Raw genomic sequence first — 19,750 nt, 5'->3', positions numbered from 1 at the left:
ACCATCAGCTACTTGACTCTCTAGGCCCAGTGTGGAAGATGATTTGTTCATTTGCATGCGTAAGAAAGAAGTGTGAATCTCGTACAGGACACAGGCAGTCCTGGGAAGGAGTTCCAACTCTTCTGACTGTGGGGCTTTTTATTGGCCAAAGGTTTTATCTCATCCTGAGCGTGCTTGTCAGTTTTGCATCTGTACTACAAAATGCTCAGGCCACTGGCTGGCCGTGGTTGCACACACAGGCAATCCCAGGGCCGGGAGACGGAGGCAGGAGGACTGTGAAACTGACACCATTCTGTGCTGCAACGTGACTGCCTCCACACAGAGTTCTTCTGTTGATGGTTGTACTGGTTGACATCAGAGATTGGGCAGCCATGCTGGTTTGGTCATCTGACAAGGGTTGCATATTGTGGCCTGGAATCTGTGTCAGAGAAAGGCTTCGTAAGGTCACATAGTCCCCAGCTAGGGTCTCCCAGTATCTCACCCCAGGGAGTGAGCTTTAACTTTGGACCTTTGGAGGGCCTTAAACATCCAAATGAGTGTTTGTGAGAGTCCTCTCCAGCAGATACTGCTGCCCCAGATTTTGGAGGCCATCATTCTAGTAAAGGGTTTCTGTAAGTCTAGCAGTTTCTATTATGTTAAAGGTAGGATCCTGGGGCTGAGGTAGAGTGCTTCCTTCCCATGCTGAGTGTGTTCTCCGGGACAACGTAAGCACAGTATGGTGTCCTGTGCTCTGTAATCTCATCCCTTGAGAGGTAAAGAGGATCAGAGGTTTGAGGTCACTCTCAGCTACGTGTAACCTTGGCTACATGGAACCCTGTGTCAAAGCAAAACAAAACACCAAATAATTTGGGGGAAAAAATTAACTGTCTTAACCAGATTGCTATGGAAAGGAGCTGTGGTGTGTGTGTGGTGGTGGTGGTGGTTAGTAATCCTGCTGTCATTTGCAAAACACAGTCTCATCCTGCCACCTGGTGGTGAATCTTGGTAAAGAACAGTGCTAGTTGATTCTAAAAATTATTCCTTCTTTTAACAATGCTATTCAGAAGCTGAGTGTGCTGGCACAGATTTGTAACCCCAGCATTGGAGAGGCAGAGGCAGAGGCAGAGGCAGGAGGAGTTCAGGTTCAAGGCCAGCTTGAGCTGCATAGTAAGTTCTGTCTCAAAGACACACACACACACACACACACACACACACACACACACACACACACACACCCTAGGGCTGTCATTGCTAGGCCATGAGTTCTATCCTTAAACTTTGGAGATAAAAGCGTTTTGGCATTTATTTGTTAACAGTGTTAACAAATGGTGGAGGAATCATAATTTACAATATTAATATAGAATATAGACAGGGACGATGTCCTTCTGCCTGTCTGCAGTTTAGAGTCATTGACTGTAAGAAATGAGCACCAGCTCTGAACCCTTCCCAGAGCTATGGTGAAACTTTTGTAACGGCTTCTAGTTTGGTGGAATTCTGGCTCAGAAGATGCCATTCAGGTATCTTGGCAAACTGGGAAGCCTTGAACTTCTCCAGGTCTCCATTGTTCCTAAGAGTATGGAATGACTGGCTGCCTGATAGGATTATGGGAGCCACGCAGTCCTTTATGTTAACCATTTCAAAATTATTATTTTAAGTATGCGTTTTGCCTACATGTATGCTTGTGTACCGTGTGTGTGCCTGGTGTGTGAGGAAGCCTGAAGAGGATATGGGTCTCCTGAAACTGGAGTGATAGATGGATGTGAGTTGCCATGTGGGTGCTGGGAATTGAAGTAGGGTCCTCCAGTCCTCTGGAAGAGCAACAAGTGCTATTAACCACTGAGCCATCTCTCCAGCCACTCTCCCTGAAATCTATTTGCATTATACTTTTACAAGAAGTTGAGAAATTCTTCAAATAATTAGATTTGTTTCACATTAATTCTTTTTTTTTGAGGCAGTATCTTATTTACTCCAGACTGTTCCCGAGTTCAATTCCCAGCAACCACATGGTGTCTCACACACATCTGTAATGAGACCTGGTGCCCTCTTCTGGCCTGCAGGTATACATGCAGGCAGAACTCTGTCTACATATTAAATAAATAAATCTAAAAAACAAAGAAACAAAAGAAGACTTGAACTTCTGACCCTCCCGCCTCCACCTCCCAAGTGCTGGGATGACAGTGCAAACCCCTGCACCTGTTTATGTAGCTAGTGACCAAAACTACCAGCTTCATTCATGGGAGGCAGGTCTCGTCTGCTGCCACCGCAGTCCTTAAAAATTGAGCCTACGGTATCCTAACAGTGGTGTGCTCCGTTCAGGTTGGCACCAGGCCCCGTAGGGTTTGCATCTACCAGGTGCCAGAGACTGAAGCCACACAAATGACACTGAGATGTATGTGAGGGTCGTCTAGCATGGACCAAATCCCACCAGACATAAAGAAAATATAAAGACGAGTCATGGTTGTCCAAAATTGGTACCAGTCGTTGCAGACTTGATAAGGGGGCCTGGCACCGAGGAGCCAGGAACGTGTGTGAACAGAGAGGCAAGCCCGGCTCAGAGCTCTGAAGAAGAGATTTAGAAGGAAAGACCCCACGAGGAAAGGAAGTGAGAGTGGACAGGAGCCGGAGACGGAGCCTGAGTGAATAAAAGTCCAGGGGGTGAAGATCACCCAAGAGCTGGTCACATATCCTGTCAACACCCGCTGTGTGCCAGAAAAGGGGCTGGGGAGGAGAGGCTTCACTGTTGGTTTAGTACACGATTTGCCAGTTGATTGTCAAGGTAGCACTTGGGAGACTGAGCTAGAAGGATGACGGAGTTCCCGGCTTGCTTGGACTGCATAGTGAGTTCCGGGCTATCCTGGGCTACAGAGTGAGGCCGTGTCTCCAAAGAATAAAAAATGAAGATGGTAGATAGTGAGTGTTCTTCACTAGAGGATACTGTCTTGGGGTTTAGTTGCTGTGAAGAGACACCATGACCACAGCAGCTCATAAAGGAAAACACTAAATTGGGGCTGGCTTACAGTTTTAGAGGTTCAGTCCTTTATCGCAGGGAAGCGCAGCAGCACGCAGTCAGACGTGGGGCTGGAGAAGGAGCTGGGAGTTCCACATCCAGATCGGCAGGCAGACGGAAGGAAGACTGAGACTCTGGCCAGACCTGCGCCTCTGACACCTCAAAGCCCACCCCCTAGAGGCACACTTACTCCCTAATAGTGCCGGCCCCTGTGAGCCTATGGGGTCATTGGCATTCAAGCTACCACAGACACAACAAAGCACCCCAAAGTTAGAATTAGTGAGACAGAAGTAGCAGAAATGGGGAGGCTCTTGATGTGGGGCCCTGGCGTGTTGAAGGCCTAGCTACTGGAGAATGTGGGGCATTCCGGGCTGAATTGTTACCTGAACTCCAGCCCTGCCTCTAACCTGGGGGTGACCAGTCCCTCCACACAGGCTGCTGTGAGGTTAGCCTGGGCCTGTCACACAGGCTGCTGTTGATTAGCCCGGGGTTAACCAGTCCCTTCACACAAGCTGCTGTGAAGGTAAATGGAGTAGCACAGGTGTTTGGCACACCTGGCTCACCGTGTCTTATCAGAGGCTGGCTTGCACCTCATGATGCCCCGTGACTAAACTGCTGGTGCTTGGGAACTGCAGATGGGCTAGCTAACTTTTCATGCAGGTGGATGGGTGGAGAAATGGGAGATAAGGTTGGTCAATAGGTCTGGATATGATTAGAAAGAACCTGACTTGGAGCTATGAGTTTGCACTTTACCCTGCAGGCACTGAGGACTTTGGGAGAGCATGAGCAAGAATGACAGGGGGTCAGGCTTGACTGGTCCAGCTTTGTAGAGGAGCTGTAGCCCTCCCCAGCCTAGTCCTGCACTGAGGGGAGGAGGTCATGGACTGCAAAGTCATTTAGCACTTTTTGTGTATGGGGGACAGAGGGCCAGTGACGCTTTGTGTTACATGGGAAGTACTTTGTGTTTGGATGCCACCCGTTCAACAAGCCACAAACGTGGAAGCCTGGGAAGCAAAAGGAGGGACCTCGGGGGTTCTGCATGCACCCTGCTGCTAAAATAAAGTGTCTCTCACACTTAGAGCAGTGGAATGGCCCAGCAGGGAAACGGTCAACTCAGGCCAGTTTTCAGCTTGAATGAATGCCTCTTGGGTCTTCTGCTGCTGTTCAGAGAAGGTGCAGGGGACCCTGGCAAGTCCTGAAATGCTGCTCCTGGGAGATTTTGATGGCACAGAAGTTATTTCATGCAACCATTCCTACAACCAGGAAGATGATGTTACATCTACAGAAATGAATGTAGCTGGGCATATATAAATCTCTGGGTTCAGTCCCCAGCACCCACAAACCAGGCATGGAGGTGATCTGTTGCTGCATACAGAGTTTAAGGACAGCCTGAACTACATAAGACAAAATAAAGAGAAGGAGGGGATAGAGGGAGAAAGAGAGGAAGGGAGGGAGGGAGGGAGGAAAGAGGCACGCACGCACGCACGCACGCACCCAGGCTAGTGAGATGGCTCTGCAGGTGTAGGCACTTTTCGCCAAGGCTGACAGCCTGAGCTCTACCCCAGATCCCTCATGGTGAAGGAGGGAATCAGTCCCATTAGCTGTGCTCTGGCCTCCGCCCTTGAGCTACAGCACTCATGTGTGTGTACACACACCTACAAATAGATTTTTAAAAATCTGTATTTAAAAAGAAAACAAAGGGAGACATGTAGTGATCCCAGAAAATCTGCTCCAGATTGACAGCCACTTTATGGAGGTCTAATGGGAAGCTCGCAGCCTGGTGGCTTTTAGGGGCCGGGCAGCTGCTCTAGCAATCCAGTTAACTTCCCCCAGGCCCGCTGAGAGTCTCTGTGTGCTCACAGCCCAGAAGGGGCAAGTTCTGATTGGATCTATATCACTGTGTCTTTCTAGTCCAATGTCGTAGCCCCCTCGGCCATCACAGCTGCTTGTTGTCATTTTGTTTGTTTGCTGGGTTTTGTTTTGTTTTTGAGTTGGGGTCTTACTATAGAGCCTGTGCTGGCTAGAATTTGATATGTACATCAGGTTGGCCTCAAACTCACAGAGATCTGCCTGCTTCTGCCCTCCGAGTGCTGGGATTAAAGGCGTGTGCCACCTTGCCGTGCTTTTTCGTGGTGATTTTTGTTAAGTTTTCAGACTCAGGGAGCTATTTTGTGATGTGCTATCTTTTGAAACCAGTGTTTTCCAATGGCATATTGTGCTGTGTTTACATGTGTCATAGGGGGTTTCACGGTTTAGTTCTTGATTCCTTTTTAGCCAGATAATAGGTAGATCACAACTCGTTTATTCATTTGTGGTCACACAGGTACAACACTAGTGAGACAGAGACGCGAGGATCTCTAAGTTCAGGGCCAGCTTGTATTCAGACTCACAGATAAAACAAACCAAAGTATTAGTTTTGGAGAGATGCAGAACCAACAGAGATATATAAGAGATGTGCTATGGAATGGCTGCTTCAAGGATGGAGGCGGAGCCCCACCATCTGCCACGTCGTGATGGAGACCCAGCAAGCCACTAATGTATTTCAGTCTAAGTTTGAAGGCCCGAGAACAGAGCTGGGATGTGAAAGCTGATGTCAGACCTGGAGTCGATGAGCCAAACTCTAATGTGAGATAAGAGATTGGAAGCCCACTCGATGAGGATGAGTGCCCGTTCCTTGGGCCCTCTGTGGAATAGATGGAATCTGCCTATACCTAGTGGTGAGGGTGCATCTTTTTATACCACCAATTGACTCCCATGCTGACTGGAAACACCCTCACAGAAACACTCAGAAAGAATGCTTTGCTGGCCGTCTGGGCACTAGCCCCGCCAAAGCGGCACACACTATTACACACCACATATGAATTACTTGTCATTAGTCTATCCTACTGTATCATGTCTTCTGAAGGGTTATCAAAGTTTCAAGATTATTATTTTCCACTCCTGAGCACTGAACCCAGGCCTCCAAAAATGCTAAGCAAGCGCTCTCCCTGAGCTACACCCACAGCCAGACTTTCTTTCTAGGGTTGATGTTTTGTCTCCTGAGACAGCCCCACTATGTGACTCAGGCCTCTACACACCTTGTCCTCTTGCTGTACCTTGGATGTGGCTTCTTCTTTTAAGAGTGTGTTTGCATTTATTTATTGTGTACCACAACATACATGTGGCACTCAGAGGACAACTTAGGGGAGGAGTCAGTTCTCACCTTCCTCCATGGAGGTCCCAGGGCTCCAACTCAGGTGGTTAGATGTGGCAGCAGCCTCCTTTGTGCTTACATTTGTTTTCTCCTCTTAAGAGGCTTTCAGCTGTGCCCCCTACCACCTCCACCACCACCTCCACCACCACCACCACCTCCACCATCACCATCACCAGCACCACCACCATCACCACCACCATCACCATCACCACCACCACCACCACCACTCTGCTTCTTTCTCCTTTTGGAGGAAGAGAAAAATCTAAAGTGAAAAGGGAATTGAACACGGCACTGCATGCCTGTAACCCTAGTACTCAAGGCAGCAGGATTGCCATAAATTTCTGGACAGCCTGTTTATATATGGAGACTCTGCCCTTCAACCTCTATCCCTTCCCCACCCCCCAAAAGGAAAAGAAAACAAGAAAAGGGTTATTTGCCGAAACCCAAAATTAGACATTCAGACCCTGAGTCCGTGTGAAGCAGCCCTTTGTTTGTATAACTGAGTCATTTTCCAACTCTGTCTTTTCAAAAGCTGTTTCCATCTGCCCTGAGAAGCTCTTTGCTTGTTACCGCACACAAAGACACTGTCTCTACAGGGACAGGTTTCACAGCGTCCTGATGGACCCTAACTGTCTGACTGACGGGGACTCCATGAACTCTCCAACACTTCTAAACTGGGAATGATGGCACAGGCCAGAGGCTCATGGGAGGTCAACCTGAACTACATAGTGAGTTCCTGGCCAGCCTGGGCTACATGGGAGACCCTGTCTCAAGAAAATAAATAAATAAAAGCAACTTTCTAAGATTATTTCTGAAAGCTGAAATCTGAAGAAATGTCAGCGTGCGTGTGGTTGTGGATCTTCCCGTGGCTTATTTCTAGGCTAGCTTGTGGCTTGTGAAAGGTCATCAGAGAGGATGTGCCCTTTGAATGCTCCAGGGGCAAGCCTGTGGTGAGCGCCTGTAGGCCCTGAAGTCATGAAAGCATAGGGGAGACCTCATTTCTAAAAAGTAACGGGGAGAGGAGGGGCCAAAGTCACAGTTGCCTCCCTGAGCACAGCCCTCCCCGCCTCCTAAAATCCACATGGCACGTACTTAGGGAATAAGTGTTTTGATTTGGTGCATGGATGCTGTGTAATAATCATAGCACAGTAGCAAGCTGTCTCCCTTACCTTTTCCAGCTTAATTTTTTTTCTTTCGAAAATTTATTTATCTATCATGTGTGCAGTGTTCTGCCTGCATGTACACCTGCACGCCAGAAGAGGGCACCAGATCTCATTACAGATGGTTGTGACTATGTGGTTGCTGGGAATTGAACTCAGGACCTCTGGAAGAACAAGTAGTGCTTTTAACCTCTGAGCCATCTCTCCAGCCCCTGTTTATTTTTCTTTTATTATTTGTTTAGTTCTTTGAGACAGAGTCCTGATTTGCACTCCCGAGCCCCCTGCTACCATACTGTTCTTTTGAGAGGAAGAGGAACAGTATTTTGCTGTTGATACAAGCTCCTGATACTCCAGGCCCAGGGCACTGGGCCAAGCTTTAAAAAGTATTTTTAATCATTGGGTGGAGTTACTTTTTCTCCAACCTACAGGATGGTTAAAGGCCATTTACTCTGTTGCCCAGTCACGTCCCTACCCCAGCATGTCATACTAATGTTACGAGTAGCATTAATAATCTTTCTAGTGTTTATGAAAGCCTGGGATGGCTCAATATTCGTGTGCTTTGTCTGGCACATGCCAGATCCTCAGCACTGAAAAGAATATGAGATGATCACATTAATGTGAATCGTTGTCATAGTTTTCTCTCAGTTAGTGCCTTGTTTAATTTGGGGCTAGAAAAGGCCTAATAAGCCTTCACTGAAATCCTGAAATAAGAAAAGTAAATTTCAGTATTCTTTTTTGGGGGAAATTCTTGTTTCTGGCTAAGAAATGTGTTCTAGTATATGTGTTTTGTTGCCAATTTTCTCTCTCCCGAGCTTTGCTGTGATAAGATCAGAATGGAAATTCCTTTCTGGCTGGGAGGGTGACAGGTGTGCCATCTGCATATGTCTGCTGTGGTTATAGACAATATCAGACAGTTCATTTGGTAGTGAGAAATGAAGGCAAAAGTGTGCATTCTGTAAGCTGGTTAATGAACATGTTTTCTCTGATGGTCTACTGTCCTGTACTGTTGGAAGGGAGTGCTCCTTTCCTGAGGAATGACACCCTTATGCCCAGGGATAAATTTAAGGCTTGGGGAGAGGGGAAGCTACGAGGAGACCGTGGGAATTTGAGGGAGGGGCTATCTGGATGAAGATGACAGAGACCTTAAACACAAAAGCAAGTCTTCTCTTTCTGAACATGCTAATATATATGTCTTTGTTAGTGTGTGTGTGTGTGTGTGTGTGTGTGTGTATTTGAGAGAGGGTCCTGCTGTGTAGCCCAGGTTGGCCTTGTCCTCTCCACACTCCTGTCTCCACCTGCTGGGTCACACAAGTCCTACTTATGTGAAAAATTGACATTTATTTGGGGTCTTAGGAGATCTCATTTGAAATCGTAGGACATATATGTAAAATCATACCTGTGCATGCCAACACCATGTTGCTCAGGCTGGCTTCAAACTCCTTGTTGATTGTGACACACTAATTTTCATTTAAAGAATAAAGTACCCAGATTGAGCATCCCTAATTCAAATGTTTGAAAGCCAGAATATTCCAAATCCCCTGTCAGTCTTGAGCACTGACTTGATCATATAAGTGTAACTGTTTTGTGCATGAAATTGTGAAAAATAGCCCTAAACTACTGACTATAATGAGGCGTATGTGAAACTGTTGGGAATTTGGCTTTCAGACTTGGACCCTGTTTAGTATGGGGTTATTGCTTTGATAAAGACTGCTACCAAAAGCCACTTGGGAAGGAAAGGGTTCATTTCACCTCCCAGCATACAGTCCATCATGAAGTGTCAGATAAGGAAGTCAAGGCAAGAACCGAAGCAGAGGCTGTGAAGGAACACATCTCACTGGCTTTCTCCTCCTGGCTTGCTCAGGATGCTTGCTCACACAGCCCAGGACTCTCTGTTCAGGGGTGACACTGCCCCCAGTATGCTGGGTCTCCCACATCAATCATTAGTCAATAAAGTGACCTGCAGACTGATAGAGGCATTTTCTCAATGGAGGTGTCCCTTCCACCCCAAATAACTCTGGCTCGTGTCAAGTTGACAAAAAAAAAAAAAAAAAAAAAAAAAAAAACTAACCAGGACAAACCCATCCCTGAGATCTCTCTTATTTGCATGCAACTAGGATCCAAGAATAATCTTGTATAAACTGAGGGCGTGACTGCTCCAAGATATGGTTGGGGGGGTGGGTATTGTAGATGCCAAGGAATGAACAACCAGGGAGAACTGGAAGAGTCCAGAGCAGAGAGAGAAAGTAGGGGATTGAACATGGCCAGCAGACTGAACCAGCCCAGAGGAGAGAGAGAGAGAGAGAGAGAGGAAGGGAGGGAGAGAGAGGGAGAGAAAGAAGGGGTTAAGAGAGGAAGACAGAAGAGAGAACACACGGCTAAAATGGCAGGGTTATGAGGGAATGAGAAACGGGGAGGAAGCCCGTGAGACGAGCCATGGTACTTGTTACACCGAGTGACCCTGGGGTCAGCATGCACTTTCCATATGCTCGTAGGCACCACAGACAGCCACTTGTCCCCAGTTTCTTTTAGACCTGACCGAGCTGAAATGCTCTGATGCTAGTGTAAAGATACTCAAGTCATAATTCAAAATAAGGATTTGGGTTTTTGTAAGAAGTAGGTTTCATTTTGCTGAAGTGGTGCATTGGAACAGTGCCATAAGCTGCTTGACTCTTTGAGGTAGATTCTCCGGTGTCCTTTCCTCCAGGGTGGCCAGGACGGTTAACTCTGGAAGCACGTGTTCTGGCACTCAGGGAAACTGCTCTCTACATCACTACAGAGTGTGGTCTCTTTGGGGGTGCCATATGGGAAAGCCTGCACATCAGATACTTACATCACGATTCATAACAATAGCGAAGTTGTGGTTATGAAGTAGCAACAAAAGTAATTTTATGGTTGGGGGTCAGCACCATGAGGAACTGTGTTAAAGGGTCACAGCATTAGGAAGGTTGAGAATCACTGCTGTAGAGGGTCTTCCCTTTCTCTTCCGTCTCCTTGGGTGCAGCTGAAGTCCTAACTTTGTTTAGGCCTGTGGTTCTCCAGGAACATTCTGGGAAGTAAGCTTGTTGCAGTGTGTGCTTTCAGAAACCTGGATCTCCATCAGAGGTTTTTGTTTGTTTGTTTTTGTTTTTTAAATCTTTACAAAGTATCTTTCATTTCATTACATTACCTGTTATATTTTCTTCTGAATTCCCCTGCTGTCTTAGGCAGACTTGCCTAGCAAGGGATGTGCAGCAGATGGCTAAGACAACAGACAGTTACCACCTCACAGTCTGGAAACCACAAGTTCAGAATCAAAGTGTGGCAGTGACAACCTCTGGCTTGTAAATGTGTCATTCCTTGGCTTGAGATAGAGCTCAGTTGGTAGAATTCCTGCCTAGCAAGCTCTAATCCCGAGAGTTGGGAAGTGGGGACAGAAATATCAGAAGTTCAAGGCCATCTTCAGCCATGTGTCAAAACTGAAGCTAACTCGGGCTACATAAAACCCAGAGCTTGCTATCTTCCAGAGCTTGCTTCCTTTGTGTTTGTATTCAAATTTTCCTCCGAGTAGAAAGTCAACAGCCATTGGTTAGAACCCTTCTAGTCCAGGTGAGCCCATTCTAATGTGATCACCTCCACAAAGCACACCAACAAATGTGGGTAGGATTCCATCTCTTTTGGGCCACTCACCAGCTAACCGTGTGTGTCTTTTTTGAATACATGCTATCAAATCAGGTTCTTATAAGAATGTTTCTTTTTAATCTCCAGTTAATAATTTCCTTTCACTGAAATGTTTCAAGGAAACAGTTTATATTAGTTTGTATAATGTTTCATTTCTGTAACTGAGAAAAGGAAGTCCTGGATAAGAAGAAAATACTGTTCATTGACCAGGAAAGACACTAGAAGAGTTCGGAAAAGCAAGAGTTAAAAGGGCAGTCACCAGAGTGCAGGGTCTGTTTACCAAGGTTTATGACTTGGGTGTGACTTGGTCATTCAAGCTTCAGAGCCTTGGAAAGAGTGAGTTGAGCCTGCTGGATTGGGCCAGGCCGAACTCTGCGCAGCCATGTAGGGCCCTGATCATAACTTTTAAAAGACCTGAGCAACTCTGGAAAACATGGATGTGGTCAACTGCCTGTTCCTCCAGTGTGTGTGTGGGCAGCCCCTGTCCATGGCTAAATCTCAGGTAGGTAGATTCTCAGCCTAGAGAGAGGGACGCTTGCTGGAGTGTGTGTTTCAGTTCTAGGAATGAGCCTATTCGTCTACATGACAGTATTCCAGAAGCCCCAAAGTTAGGCTTGAAATAAAAAGATTTCATTTAGAATCAGTGCAGCTGTGAGCAGAATCCTTGTTTGGCATGCCTGGCGTGTATAAGGGCTAGGGTTCATCCATAGGTGGACAGGTCCACATTGACTTTGGAAGACGCGTCTCCTTTTAACTGAGGAATGGCATTTTAATGTGAGCTCACATGGGGGCTTTTCCGCTGCTTCTCCTGAGATGGATGTTTTAACTTGATACGATACTTTGTAACTAGATTTTGGGATCCCTAAGACATTTTGGTGCCTTTTAGAGAGTGTCTTCTCTGGTATCTTCAGTGGGACTGTGTAACACTGAAGTCCTGGCAGTTGGATTTCCTGTGTGCTGCCTGTATTCAGTCGCTGGCACAGAAATGTGGCAAAAATACCTGCTAGGCTGCTTCAGCTGTGCCTACTTTGCCCAGCTCCAGTCACTTCCTGGTGTAGTTCTTTATTTTTGGCGTGGGTAAGAAATCAAGTTGCAGGTTGCATAAGCAGGGGAAAAAAGCTTCTAGCCATTAAAAACAACAACAAAATTCTAAAACTATAAAATGAATAACTATGCATGCCTTTGTGAACAGTTAGGCGCCTCTGATTTTGTTCTGTGCACCTGTTTTTCTAGAAAGTTATCTGACCCTTCTTAAATGACATCATATAAATTTATTCTTACTGTGTATTTAAGTTGTCTATGTCATCTGAGTTAGTGATTTGTTTGAGTCCCCCATAATAACCCGATTTTCATACAGAATTCAGGAAATGATGTTAATTTTATGATTTCTTTTCTTTTCCTATGGTGATGTTAGGGAGGACAAAAACATAGATTATCTTCTCCTGGGTATGTGTATAAGTGGATTCACAGAAAAGTACTTCTGGATGGTGAGGGTTTGAGGATTCTGTACCATTTTGATAGGGAAAGAAGGAAGGGAAGGAAGTTGAGTGGGAACGGATATCTTTTAGGAGAAATAGGTCTGTAGGAAAGTAAACGAGGAAAACAAGGTTGTGGTTCTCCCGCTCTACAGCAGTGTAAGAAAATAGGGTAGTGGAGGGGCCTAGGACCATTGAATTCTTTGGGGAGACTGTTATAGGCAGGTAACTTTATAGGCAGTTATGGGAGCAGTAACCTTTCTCAAAAGAACTTATATAGAGTATAATCTCCCCCTTCCCGTATGTCTTGAAGTTACAGGACAGCAGCATCAACAGAGGGAGTGAATAGAAATTCAGAGGACACCTGAGTGGCTGTGTGGCCCTGAGCAAACCACTACACTCCTCTTTCTCTTCCAGTGTTTCTAATCTGGGGAATGAAGAGAGTGACACAGAGTGTCTACACACTCCAGCTTCTGCTTTAGCACAGGGTTTTATGGTTAAGGAGCGATACTTATTTATGGGGCCCAGTATTTTAATTTGATACATGTATACTGTATCTTTTTGTTTTTAATTGGGAGTCTCACTATGTTATCCAGGCTGGCCTTGAACTCTGGTATAGTCTTAGTGAACATATCAGACTGAAAATTAAGCAAGCCTTCATTTTAAGGTTCTTGTCACTGGCACGAGGTTTCTCTTCCGAAGCCTCTACCATTTAACTTTCTTCTGGCCCAGACTGTCTCTTGGGCAGGTCAAGGCCAGGCACATTGCTGTGTCTTCCCTTGGCTACCTGCCTTTGATGTGTCCACTGCCTGCTCTGCTGCCCTCCCTGCCTCCCTGTGCACGCATCTCTGCCTACTCTGCATATCCCAGGTTCCTTCCCTAACCTGTGGTTTCATAGTCTGTTTGGTTTGTGTTTTTAAAAGGCGAATAGGGACAAGCCAGATTGGTGTCACTTCCCTGTAATCTCAGCACTTTGGGACTCTGAGTCAGGAAGATTGCCTCAGATGGACGGATGGATGGACACACACACACACACACACACACACACACACACACACACACACACGGTGGGGGGGGTCACACACACACAGAGTGGGGGAGTGTCCTTGAATTTTTTTCTTTTATGGGGCCTGCCACGCAGCTCCCAAATAAATAGACTGAATGCCTGGCCTTAACTTGACTTGTTTCTAGCCAGCTTTTCTAACTTAAATTAACCCATTTCTCTTCTACATTTTTGCCTCTGGGCTTTTTACTTTTCTTTATTCTATATGTTTTTCTTCCCTTCTTACTCGTGGCTGCTGGCCCCTGGTGTCCTCCTCTCCTCCTTTTTTTTTTCTCCTTCCACTCTTCTCATTCTTTTTTCTAGCCCAGATTTCTCCTCCTATTTATTCTCTCTGCCTGGAAGCCCTGCCTATCCCTCTGTCCTGCCTAACTATTGGTCATTCAGCTCTTTATTAGGCCAATCAGATGTTTTAGACAGGCAGAGTAACATAGCTTTTCAGAGTTAAACAAATGCAACATAAAAGAATGCAACACATCTTTGCATCCTTAAGCAAATATATTCCACAGCATAAATGAATACAGTATTCCACAATGGGGAGAGGGGAAAAGGGGGTGGGGGGGTGGGTTGGGTGGCTGAGTACTTGAAGACATCCAGGCTTGACTCACAGCAGCTGCTGTGTCTACTGCTGACAGCTACTGCCAGTCTGTGGACTAGCCCCCACTGCTTCCTGCATCTAGACTTTGGTGATCTGCCAAGTAGACTGGTACCTATTTCCAGGCGGGGCAAGCCTTGGGGATGGCTACTCTGTGACCATCGTTGTCGAGTGACAACTGACTCTACCTGATAAGGCCTCTCCTGCCAGGATGACATTTCAGTCGCGTGCTTGAGGTTATTTGGCCAGCCCCTGGCCCTGACAGGGATGGATATAGATTCCAAACCATGAATATTTTCCTGATTGTTTTTGAGAAAGTGCATAAAGCTGGGTGAGCCTGGTGGTGCATGACTGCTTACTCAGGAATGGCAGTTAATGGGCTAGCCTGAGATACATGGTAAAGCCCTCCCCTTCTCCTCCCTCCCCACCAAAGACAGAAAACTCACTTGAAGAGTTACAAGCTGTGGGTGGCTAACTTGAAGGTAGCGTTTAGTGGAGTGTACAGCACATTCAAGGCCCTAGGTGTGATCCCAGGACTGCTAGCAAAAAAAGTGTTGCCTCTTTCAGAGTCACGGAATCTTGTTCTTGTCATTTTGAAACAGTCTTCAGGTAGCCCAGGCTGAATCTCCACTGTGCCCTTTCCTCTGTCTCCCAAGCCCTGAGATTACTGCGTGGGCCTCCATGCTCAGCTGAGGGTCACAGAGTATGGGATCATGAGAGTTATTCTGTCTGAGAGTCAAGGTTAGCTCAACCTGTCTAGGCCCACACAGCTTGTTTGCAGTCTGGCAGTGCTGGGAACACTGCCTAGTTCAGTCCACTCCCATCAAACTGTGGCTCTGGGACGGGATCCTCAAGTGTTGAGCCCTCAGGGTCCTGGATGTAATCTCATAGCACCTTCTGTTTGTCATAGCACCCACACTGAAAGAAGAAACTTCAGGGCAGCTGTGGATCTTGTTACACACTTACTTATTACACACTCAAGGTCCGGCTGCTGTGGCTAACCTGCTGTTAAGCACATTTGGGAAATATCCACCTTGGTTGAATGTTCCTTTTATTATTGTAGACCTGTTGGCATCCTTAATGTCTCTCTGTAGCTCATCGCTGGTCCCCAAATATCTCTTAAGCTATAGTGTCAGTTGAGCCTGGAATGAAGTCTGGCTCACTGAATCTGCAGGTGGTTGTGTTCTCACTGTCTGTGGCACAGTTACTTGAGGTAAAGAGAGTCTGTGACTCGACATCGTGGGCAGGAGGCAGCAGGCATCTGCTCACCCCTGCCTGGGTCTCTGAGCTCACTCAGCCTGTTCGTTTGCAAAGGTGGTGAATGAGGATGACTGGCAGCCGGGCTCAGCCCAGGAGGAGGAGCAGACCGAGGTGCCCCGCATCTCCAGGAGGAGCTGGGGCTCAGGAAGGCGCACCCGGCCACGGCCACTGTCTGACTATGGCCAGCTGGTCAGCAGAAGCCTGTCCATTCCTGAAGACGCCATCGCTGCAGACCCTCCAGGTGACAACCACGGGGACAGGATGCACCCGTCAAGAGTGACCACCGCCAGCCAGGATCCACGCCCCCTCTCAGGCTGCTCCAGGGGGTGCCAGAGAAGACGACCTATATCTGTGATTGGAGGGGTCAGCTTCTATGGCAACACCCAGGCAGAGGATGTGGAGAACCTCTTGGTCCAAGTAAGAGCTGGTGTCTCCAACCATGGCCAGCAGAGACCCTTGGCTCCTTGCCTCTGTCCTTCCTGCAAACTAAGCTGGACACTGCTTTTCCTTCTGGGGGAGGGTGTGCCTCCTCACCCCCCTTTCCTCCTGACTTTGAAACCTACTTGGATTCACACTAACAGTCCATTCTCTCATCATCTGATTTCCAGTCTTCTTTCCTGGAGCCTCAGCTAACAGCACAGACTTGTCGTTTGTCTGAAAAGCCAGATACCTGAACCGGAGGGCGGGGGCACCGTACCCTGGCTTCATCTAGTGCCCTTCCTGAGGGAGTGGTTGTTGAAAGACAAGGTGGCTCGTTGCTAGAATGCAAACCTAGGAACAAAGTAAAGTTGTCATAGAAGGGGATGGGGGTGGATGTAGCTCAGTGATGGAGATTTGATTTCATGCATGGAGCCCTGTGTTCCCTCCACCCACCCCCAAAACAAAGCAGAAGACCGTGCTTGGAGAAAAATTTCTTTGTCCTCTAAAATGTTACATCTCTCTTCCTCTCCATCCCTTGTGATTCATCACACCTTCACCCACCACTCCTGGAATGGACCCACTCTTGGAACAAGCTAGGCAAACTCCCTACCATGGGATACACCACTGTTCCTTATCCTACTTTTGAATTGCAGCTTTGCTGCAGGTTTGACCCTAAACACCACTGGTCCTCAGCACATTCGGCACATGTTTCTTAAGGGTATTGTGAGCACTTTAAGGTTATAGAACATTCAAGTAAAGGCCCTTTCTTGGAGAAACTCATACTTCTTTGATTATTTGGCCCAACTACCATCACAATAATGCTCATATAGTCACAGGATAGTTTATATAATGATTTATATGCTCAGTTTCATTTTGAAAACCTGCTAGGCACTTTCTTAAATTTCCTGTAAAAATTCTCTGAGAAAGAAATTCGATAGTAGGCTCGGATTATGTGTTTAAGAACTTCCTGCCAAGCGCGGCACAGTGACTGGCTTGAGCCAAACACTTAGAAACTTGCTGAATCCAGCTGAGTGGAATTATCCAAATAAAATTAAAAGCCCATCACGGTGGCACACACTTGTGTGTGTTCCTCAAGGCCATCCATTTATCTATGTAGAGTTTCAGGCCAGTGTGGACTATGAGACCTGGCCTCAAAAACTAAAAAGCACAAGCGAAGCAAAGTTGAAGAGCACTACAAGGTCTCTAAGTCCCTTTTGTTTTAGGGTACCCCGTTTGTTAGGAAGTTTTTCTAAACTAAAGCAAATTGTAATATATTTGAATGCAAGACTCAGTTGAGGGATAATTTTAGGTACTTAGGATGGGCTTTTAGTTCTGAACACCAAGATAGTATTGTGTGCAAACATGGTGGTTCATGCCTGCAATTCTAGAACGTAAGAGGCTGAGGCAGAGGAATTGTGGAATTGAGGCCAGCCAGTCTACAGAGCAAGATCCTGATGTACAAATTAAAGCACAGAGGAGAGACGCTCAGTGGTTAACGGTTCCCATTTTCCTTCTCGAACAGGGCGCTCACATCTGCCTGTAGACTCCAGCACCAGGGGATCAGACACCTTCAGGGCCCTGCAGGCATCCACTTACAGGTGACATGCACACACAGACACATACACCTGAACTATGTAAAATAAAATCTTTTATAAAATGATTTATTCTTACTTTGGGTGCATACTGCCTACATGTATGTCTGTGTGAGGGTGTCAGAGTCCCTGGAACTAAAATTATAGTTGTGAGCTGCCATGAATTGAACTTGGGTCCTCTGAAAGAGCTGCCACTGCTCTTAACCACGGAGCCATCTCCTCTCCAGCCCCCAAGCAAAAGCTTTCCTTAAGAAAAGCAAAGCAACACTGGAGATCTATGACCATGTCTGTGTGCTGTGGCCTGGCCCCTGCTTCCTCAGCTCCTTCTCTGGGCAGCGTACCTTCCTAACTGTAGCTCACAGCTCTGCTGCTGTCACGGCCTTCCTCTCGCGCAGATGCCTCTTTTTCTCTGTTCCTCACTGGTGTGTCACTCAAAGCGGGATGAAATGTGACTGGGCCAGCATTGGGGCTGCTGTTGAAACTTCCCAACAACCTGTTGCCCCTGAGCTTGGTGCAGCCTGCAGCTGCTTGCTGGCCGGGTTTGAGGAGGCCACTCCACATCTGCCAGTGGCTTCAGGGTGAGAACACAGAGATGTTTTGTGGCTCACAGGAGCTGAGACTTCCTGGCACCTTCTCACAGCTCTTCACTTCCTTTCACAGGCAGCAGCCAGGCCTCCGGTGCCTGCACACCAGGTTCCACCCTACAAGGCAGTATCTGCCCGCCTCCGGCCCTTCACCTTTTCCCAGAGCACTCCTATCGGACTGGACCGCGTGGGGCGCCGACGGCAGATGAAAGCATCCAATGGTGAGTCTCGGGGCTTCCTCCGGGCCCTAGAACCTATTGTCCGGTGCCGGGGAGTCCAAGGCACCCAGGTGATTTCTTTGTCTTACAGGGCAGTGCGTCAGTAGTTATCTGGGTTACCCTGAATTTTAGACTCCTATTATGTCACCACACCTAAGTTGCTGCAGAGCCATCACAGTGTAGAGACCCAATGCTCTAGTGTGGAGGGTGCTGTTTGGTTTGTTTGTTTGAGGCTGTAGGAACACTATGCCAGTCTTCTGCTTCTGCCAGCCTCAGGGCTCCTTGGCTGGCCTGTGCAGCCCCTCTCCACTTGCCTGCTCTATGACATTGTCTCTGCTGCAAATGTATGTGCCCACATTTCCTCTGTAAGGACACCAGTCTCACTAAGGTGCCCCCCCACCCCACCTCCAGTGCCCCCATCTTAACTTGCCACCTACAAAGACTGCTTCCATCTAGGTCACCATTAGGGATCTAGGGTGAGGATGTCATCGTCATTTTGGGGGTTCAGTTAAACCAAAAGTGCTTCAGTGGTTATGCCATGTCTATCATGCCTACATGTGCTTGGATACAACAAAGACTAGAAAAGCTCGGAAGATGTTGCCAGGCTGTTAGGAATGGAGAGGGTTTCTCCTCAGCTCCTATATACAGCCAATCACCCTATTTCATGATTTATGTGATTTTTTTAATATAAAAAAGAAAAACAGAAGCAAAAACCCTAGGGTTCATTGGTTGAAAAAAAAAAACACCAAAACTAACTGACTTGGTTAAGAACAGGAGGGTGTGAGCTAAATATGTTATCCATTTGGTAGAGCACCCTGAGCTTGTTTGGTCCCTAGTGCTTCCTATATAACACAGTGCCTCGTGGCACATGTCTGTCATCTCTGCACTTGGAAGATGGAAGGAGGAGAGTCACGAGTTCGTGGTCCACCTCAGCTACATAATGAGTTTGAGGCTAACTTGGTCTGCATGAGACCCTAACTTAAAGGGGGGCAGAGAAGAAAGAGGAATGGATTAGGAGGACGTTGGCTGCTCCCAGAATGGCTGGGGAACTAGGTAGGGCATGTATGATGTCAGGATTGTTCCCAGTAGTCATGGAACCCCAAGAAGCAATGTCACTGGGCTTGGTGCCACCAGGGGAAGGGGGAAGGCCAGCCTGCCCTGTCCTCCTGGTATATTTTCAAGAGTCAGACTCCCAGGATGGAGACTCTAGCTGTTTGAGCTCAGTAGCCTATTCACTGTGTGGGTGGTGGGACAGGGAGTCCCCTCACCTCTGCATTTATGCAGGTATTTGGTTCCTTGCCATCAATGTGAACAGGCCCTGCTCCCAGAACAGCGCCCAGGTGGTGTCAGGAACAGATTGGTCCTGACAGCGTCCTCCCTTGGCGCGGGTCCAATTATACTCCCTTTCTCCCTCTGCAGTGAGCAATTACTGTGTGTGAGAGGAGGGGGGGCAATGAAGAGGACAGAGCCGCTCCATCCCTTAGAGCCCTGTGAGAGAAAATGAATCAGCAGGGAAGTGTTTAACAGGACAGGGACACTCTACAGGAGAA

General features: G+C 47.2%; 1 protein-coding gene across 4 annotated transcripts in view; it reads left to right on the top strand.

Moving 5' to 3' along the window:
• The window catches only part of Spata13 (spermatogenesis associated 13), a 128,590-nt gene that overhangs the window by 54,205 nt on the left and 54,635 nt on the right, over positions 1–19,750 (top strand). For 2 of the 4 annotated variants that reach the window (XM_040740585.1, XM_040740583.1), the window contains exons 3-4: positions 15,441–15,803; positions 18,059–18,203. In XM_040740585.1, coding sequence (XP_040596519.1) covers positions 15,441–15,803; positions 18,059–18,203 — 508 coding nt within the window. Of the gene's footprint in view, positions 1–11,348; positions 11,499–15,440; positions 15,804–18,058; positions 18,204–19,750 lie in introns of those variants that run through there. The other 2 variants (XM_040740586.1, XM_040740584.1) reach the window with 2 other exon arrangements.

Source organism: Mesocricetus auratus, unplaced genomic scaffold (genome assembly GCF_017639785.1).
Source record: "Mesocricetus auratus isolate SY011 unplaced genomic scaffold, BCM_Maur_2.0 Super-Scaffold_100707, whole genome shotgun sequence".
Classification (NCBI taxonomy): domain Eukaryota; kingdom Metazoa; phylum Chordata; class Mammalia; order Rodentia; family Cricetidae; genus Mesocricetus; species Mesocricetus auratus.
Note: the sequence above shows the minus strand (reverse complement) of the source record. Positions and strands in the feature narration are given on the sequence as shown.